The sequence below is a fragment of the Mandrillus leucophaeus genome, unplaced genomic scaffold (genome assembly GCF_000951045.1).
Source record: "Mandrillus leucophaeus isolate KB7577 unplaced genomic scaffold, Mleu.le_1.0 Scaffold815, whole genome shotgun sequence".
Taxonomy (NCBI): domain Eukaryota; kingdom Metazoa; phylum Chordata; class Mammalia; order Primates; family Cercopithecidae; genus Mandrillus; species Mandrillus leucophaeus.
In genome coordinates this window covers 533,270-540,373 of record NW_012108864.1, presented here as the reverse complement: position 1 = coordinate 540,373, position 7,104 = coordinate 533,270, and the positions used below count along the sequence as shown (strand labels likewise).

General features: G+C 36.5%; 1 protein-coding gene across 2 annotated transcripts in view; it reads left to right on the top strand.

The window, feature by feature from the left end:
- Window positions 1-7,104, top strand: part of BARD1 (BRCA1 associated RING domain 1) — an 87,468-nt gene that overhangs the window by 13,892 nt on the left and 66,472 nt on the right. Inside the window, exons 2-3 of one of the 2 annotated variants that reach the window (XM_011967886.1) lie at window positions 593-649; window positions 5,556-5,704. In XM_011967886.1, coding sequence (XP_011823276.1) covers window positions 5,650-5,704 — 55 coding nt within the window. In that variant the 5' untranslated portion in view covers window positions 593-649; window positions 5,556-5,649. Of the gene's footprint in view, window positions 1-592; window positions 650-5,555; window positions 5,705-7,104 lie in introns of those variants that run through there. The other variant, XM_011967888.1, reaches the window with a different exon arrangement.

Sequence of the window (7,104 nt, the reverse complement as noted above, 5' to 3'; positions counted from 1 at the left end):
TGAACTGAAAGAATGGCTGCATTTTTCACAATATAGCTGAAAAATGGGTGGCTACTTTACCATAGTAAGAAGCACATGTTTTTTTAAATGGGAAACCGTGGTTTCTTACAGTCAAAATGACCAGATGTCCTGGTTTGTCTGGGACAGTCCTGGTTTATTCTTATTGTCCCAGTATCCTGTTCAATGATGACTCCTCTTCACTCTCAGTTTTCTCATTTGGACAATACATTATATGGTCATTCTATGTGTGGGTGACATTTTGAGGTATATGATCTACACTTCAGGGGAAGATACACCTTAGTAGTTGAAAAGAAGCAGCCAGTAGTTGGTTTTGCCTCAAGAGGTTTAGGGACACTTGAACAAAATTGTTCCTTTCTCCAACTTTCTTTGGTAGTTACTATTTAAAATCAGCAGGTATGTTATGGCATAATATTTAACCAAGGAGTAACAGCCTTTCAAATATTCATCCCTAATACCTTCTGCTTTGAGAAAGTGAGAAATATGGTAGTGTTGGGCCTTGGATGAAGTATTGGGTATGAAATGTTTATTTAACAATGACTCAAGTCTTGATTGTTTTAATTTCTTCAAACAGCACTAACATTCTGAGAGAGCCTGTGTGCTTAGGAGGATGTGAGCACATCTTCTGTAGGTAAGTAATTATGGCTTGATGTATATAGTACAACTGTATTTTTTACTAGATAACAGTCATGTAATTTTGTTGATAATAATGGTACTTGATATTTGTGTAACTTTCAAAGTCTGCAGAGTCACCTACTGTATGTTATCTTAGTTTGGTCTTTAAAACTGTGTCTTAATTTACAAATAAGAAAACCAAAGCTCGAAGAGGATGACTTGTCCAAAGTTACAAAGCTTAGCAGACAGCTTCGCCAAATTTGAGGAAAGAAAATAATACTGTTTATATGATTCAAATAGGTGTTTTAAAATTTTCTAGTTAAGTTTTGAGTCTAGACTCAAAATTATGGAAGTATAGTTCTTATGGTTATTATATTAGTTTCCTAAGTCTGCCATAGCAACTGAACCAAAAACTGGGTGGCTTAGAAGAACAGAAGCGTATTGTCTCTCTGGTTCTGTAGGCTGGGAGTCCAAGATCAAGATGATGATAGGGTTGGTTCCTTCTGTGGGCTACGAGGGAGAATCTGCTCCATGCCTTTCCCCTAGCAATCTTTGCTGTTCCTTGACTTGGAGATGCATCACTCCGGTCTTTGCTTTCGTGTACACCTGGCATTCTTCCTTGAGTGCATGCTTCTCTCTGTTTCAAATTTCCCCTTTTTATAAGAATACCAATTATATTGGATAAAGGCTCACCCTAATGATCTCATCTTAACTTGATCATCTAGATCCCCTGTTTCCAAATTAGGTCACATTCACAGTTACTGAGGGGTGAAGACTCAAACATCTTTTAGGGGGACACAATTCAATGCATAACAGTTATTGTGAAATTATATCCATGTGACGGCCCTGGCTTATAGGTGAGAAGATTAGATTTTTATCTCTTATTTCTTGTTCAGGAGAAATCAGTTGAGAGATTAAGTGTCTTAGTTTAATTGCCTATGAGACAGGGAAAATATAGTCTCCTTTGAATTAATCTTTTAATTATTTCCAGTTATGAGTATGTTATTGTCTTGCATGAATAAACTGCATCTGGAAATTTGAACATATATGAAAATAACCTTGTGTATTACTTCATGGGCTAAGGTTGTCTGGGAGGCAGCTATGTTTTGGGTAGCAATTTTGTTTCTGGAAAAACAGATCTGTTATATGAGGGACATCCAGCAGGAGGATGGAGTCGGAGATGGTACCTGTTGCCTATCAGATACGTCTGTTTGGATGATGAAAGAAAAGGCATTTTATAGTTGCTATGTTCAGAGCTGATCTCTTGATCATCCTCCTCTTCAGCCTTTTCCTGCCTGGGTAATCTTCATCACAATAAATGGTACCAGTTACTGCTAGGTTGTTTATCCCATGTCACTAAGTTCTGTCAGTTCTGCCTCAAATTGTGTCCTGAATCTTGAATTTTTCCACCTTTTTTTCTGAATTTGCTACAGTTTATAGTTTGTTCTGAGCCATCATTGTATTACCTCTGCTCATACTATTGTGATAGGTTCATAACTGGTCTTCCCTTTTTGGCATCATCACTCCTTTCTCATTTTCTATGTTCTTGACAGTGATCTTTGAAAAATCTCAATAATATCCGTATCATTACCCTGCTTAAACTCTTTAGTGGCTTCCTATTGCAGTTAGAAAAAAATCCAAACTCTCCTCTCTGGTCTGCAAAACCCTGTATGGGACCTAGACCCAGTCTGCCTCTTGGACATCATTTACCTCTGGCTCACACTGTTCCAGCACTTCTCCTTTTAGTTAAGGAAATACACCAAATTCACTCCCGCCCCAGGACTTTGACACTTGCTATTTCTTCCATGTGAAATGTACTTAGGCCAGAGTTCTGTGAGGCTTACTTTTTATCAGTTATATATCAGCTGAAATGTCACTGCCTCCAAAACGGATGTCCACTCCCTGTCCCCACTCTGTAGCAAGCAGATGTATTTTGTTTCAGCTGATGGATGATGGGTTTTCTCACTGTATACAATAGGTCAGTCACAAAGCTGCTAGAGCATGATGAACTCCATGACATTTTATGCAAAGTTGTTTTGTGTGTCTGGTGAGGTGGGGGATCCATACATTTAATGAGATTCTAAAAGACTCTGTGACTTAAAACAGCCAATAAAAGGTTGAGATATGAGAACATCTTTTTGCTTTTTTTTTTTTTTTTTGAGACAGAGTCTTGCTCGGTCCCCAAGGTTGGAGTGCAGTGGTGCGATCTTGGCTCACTGCAAGCTCCGCCTCCCGGGTTCACGCCATTCTCCTGCCTTGGCTTCCCGAGTAACTGGGACTACAGGTGCCTGCCACCACGCCCGGCAAATTTTTCTATTTTTAGTAGAGACAGAGTTTCACCGTGTTAGTCAGGATGGTCTCGATCTCCTGACCTTGTGATCTGCCTGCCTCAGCCTCCCAAAGTGCTGGGATTACAGGCATGAGCCACCACACGCCTGGCCAAGAATATCTTAAAAGAGAAGATGATTATGTGTATATGACATGAACATAGAAAAGAATTCATTCAGTGCAGTTTTGATTTATGATTATATAATGCCAAAAATTATGGTAGCTGTTTTTACTCTTGCAGATTTTGAGTTAAAACTGCTCAGCAATGAGGTTTTAAAGTGATTTTGATGTAGCTCAGTTCAGCTGATAAAAGTAGTTCATCTACTCTCTCAGATACAATTTACGTGGCAGGGGTGCTCAAACATTTTGGTCTCAGACCACTTTGCATTCTTCAAAATTGAGAACCATAGAGAGCTTTTGTATGTGCATGCATTTGCCATACAAAACTGAGACGTTAAAAAAAAGAATTCATTTAAAAATAATAAACCCATTACATACAAACACAAATAACACTTTTTAAGGAAAAATAACAATTTTACAAGTCAAAGAAAAAAATACAAGGAGTGGCACTGTTTTACATTTGTGCAAATCTCTGTCTTGCTGAATAGAAAACAGCTACATTCTCAGCTTATATATTCAGTCTATTGTTATATGTTTTTTTGATGAAGAAAATCTGGCCTTATACATAATTGTAGTTGGAAGAAGTATTGAAGTATTTTCAGTAGCTTTTTTAGATAATTGTGGCTATTCTTCTTTAATACTACACCAAAACTTGACAAGGTTTTTTTTTTTTAATTTGTGAAGACACTCACTCTGTCACCCAGGCTGGAGCGCAGTAGCGCGATCTTGGCTCACTGCAGCCTCAACTCCCTGGGCTCAGGTGATCATCCAATCTCACTTTCTGAGGAGCTGAGACTGCAGCTGTGCCTCACCAAACCTGGCTAATTTTTGTAGTTTTTTTGTAGAGGCAAGGTTTTGCCATGTTGCCCAGGATGCTCTTGATCTCCTGGGCTCAAGCGATTCTCCTGTCTCGGCCTCCCAAAGTGCTGAGATTACAGGCATGAATCACCATGCTTGGGCAAAAAGTGCTGTTTTCTTTAGGTTCATCACAGTGTGGAATCTGAAACTATATCAATAATTTTTTATACTCTGTTACATGAAATTTCATTGGTTTATCTAGTACTTTGAATTTATCTTTTACTCAGCATGGTTTTATTACATCACACATGGGTCATTTGGGAAATATTCACTCACTGAACTATACAGCTCCATGGAAAAATGACATTTTTTTCAGAATTCTGAATTAATGTATATAAAATAATTTGGGAATAGTTTATAAAATGTTACAGAATATATAAATACTAGTCTGATCTGAGTACCAATGCAGTGCTGGACTAGTAACTTGAATAACTGGATCTCATTTTCTTCATCCAAAAATCAGGTGGTAGTTCTTGATGAGTTGATTTCAGATTGTATTTTACTGATAATTAAGTATTGCACAAATGATTTAAATTGTGTGAGTAGTCAGTTTTACATTTTTTTGTGTGTTGGGGTTCCAAGTTAGAGTTCTTCACTGCTAGCGAACAAATGTACAGAAGATCCTTTGCTAAAGAAAGTTGACATTTATTGACCTCAGTGACATTTTTTGAATTAGGTGGTCCCAAAAGTCTCTGCCAGCTCTGGTATGGGTTACAGATTCATTTTACAATTATTTTGAGTTAGATTCTGTCAGGAATCATGCTAGAAGCCAAGGATACAAAAATTAGAAATGGCATAGGTTTTGTCTGAAGATAGTTCATGTTGTAAGAATCCTGTCTGCCTACAGAGAATTGAGTCCTGTGACAAGGAATGTCCTGTGGTGCTTGGGGAAGATGTGGCTTTTCAACTGTTACCTTACCCAGTCTTACTGGAACCCATCTCGTGAGGCCAATGAAGGAAGAGATTTATAGAATTCTTATTCTGGAATTCACAGATGGGCTTGGGCGGGGGGATCGTGAATCCCTCTTTTTACATGAGTGTGTATATATATTCATCAGATTTACAAAAGGTTTAAAAACCCCAAAATTAGAAAAACTCTTCTAACTCTGAAACTTTAGTGCTTTGATAACCCAGGTAATTGAGTCTACAGTTGTTAAAATTATCTGAAAGAGTCAAAGATCTTTTCCCAAAAGCTGCTTTAAAGCCTTGAGATACTAGTCCAAAAACAAAACAAAAGGTCTTTCCCGGTCTCTGCAGTAGTTTTAGGTATTTTCATGGAATGTTAAGATAGAAAAAGTTAGGGTGCACGACTACCATACATTAGGCGTTCTATCTTTCTGTTACATCTCTGTAACCTTTAGAAGCTACAGATTTATTTGTAGGAAAAGTTAATGCAGACTAATGTCAGGCTAAGTAAAGTCTTTTCATAGCAAATTACATGAGCAACTTTAGATTTGATGTGCGTATTTTACTCTTTAAAACAGTATTTAACTAGTATATTACAATTGACTAATGTATGTTAGAATAACCTCTGCTCCGTTTATTTCTGTTCAAACTGTTTAATTTTTGGAACTTAGATTTTGCTGAATGGTTTTTTTTTTTTAATTCTTTTAAAGTAATTGTGTAAGTGACTGCATTGGAACTGGATGTCCAGTGTGTTACACCCCAGCCTGGATACAAGACGTGAAGATAAATAGACAACTGGACAGCATGATTCAACTTTGTAGTAAGCTTCGAAATTTGCTACATGACAATAAGCTCTCAGGTAAGAACTATCCCTGTCTCTTAGTTAAAAACTGATGAATTCATATTCTTCACATAAAGTATATGAAACATCTGTCTGGAATTCTGAAATACATGTTTCAGATTTTAAAATCTGTAACTTTTTTTTTTAAGTAGCCATTGAGTCTCTCTATGTTGTCCAAACCAGACTTGAACTCCTGAACTCAAGGGATCCTCCAACCTCAGCCTCCTGGGTACATGCATGTGACACCACACCTGGTGGTTTTTTGGAGCATCATTTTGAGAAATGACAGGAACTGTAGAGATAATTAAAGTCTAACCCCCTTATTTTATAGTTGAGAAATCAAGGTCCAGAGAGGTGAAATAATCTTGCCTACAGCCACATGTGTAGTTAGTACTAGAAGCTGGAAAAATAAAATCCGTTTCTGACTGTAAATCTAGGAACTTTTTTGCTGCTTCACACTGCCTGCTTTTTACATTTATGATAAGTTCTGTAGAATATATATGGAATAGTGATTTTGGCCTTAGTAGCACTTAACTCACTTAAATACACTTTCCCAAGATAGAATACAACATTTTTCCATGATCACTTTTCTAGACTGATTTAATTAGATGAGCACATTTTGAAAGAGCAGAAATCTAATATTCATTTTCTTTTATATTTAAGTGGGGGTTAACGTTTTTCAAATTGTCCTTAGACTCTGTGTATTAACTATATATCTTTCCATTGTGCTTTCTGCTAAGAACGAATTAACTATGGAAAGAAAGTAAAATGTTTTGAGTCTTCATAATTGGATATTGCAGTTGTCTTTTTATTGACCAGATCATGCTATTTTAGTGTGTGTTTGTAGAAGAACCTGTTCTTGACTGGCAGGATGCCATGGATGATTGATAATGCTCACATAAAATTGTTAGATTTCTATTTTTAAATCTTTTGTTCTTAGAATCCTGCCATGGTGTCTTAAAGAACAATTATACTTACTATACTTATATACTTTAGCTACTAAAGATGAAGTTGATTGTACAAAATAAAGAAATGTGACAAAAACTTTTGAGTGTTACCGCAAGTCCATATTTTTAAGAATTAGAACTTACATCACTCTATACCTATGAAAATTTTCCTTCAGCTGGTTATCTGCATCATTGTATTCAACTCCATTCTTTTATAATAAAATGTGCTATAGTGCAGAAGTTTTTCTTACTTTCAGATGTAACTATACACACACATTTTTGAAAGTTACCCTTTTTTAAAAATGATACTGTAGTTGTAAACCTTTTTAAGAACACACTGAAGAAAAATTATGTCATTAGTTCATCTGAACTCTTCTTATTCAAAGACAGTACTGACAATGTTTATTTTCTAGTTAAAAAAGATTGATGTGTGATCTAGCTTTCTCTCCCCAGATGGATACCAAGGGTCAG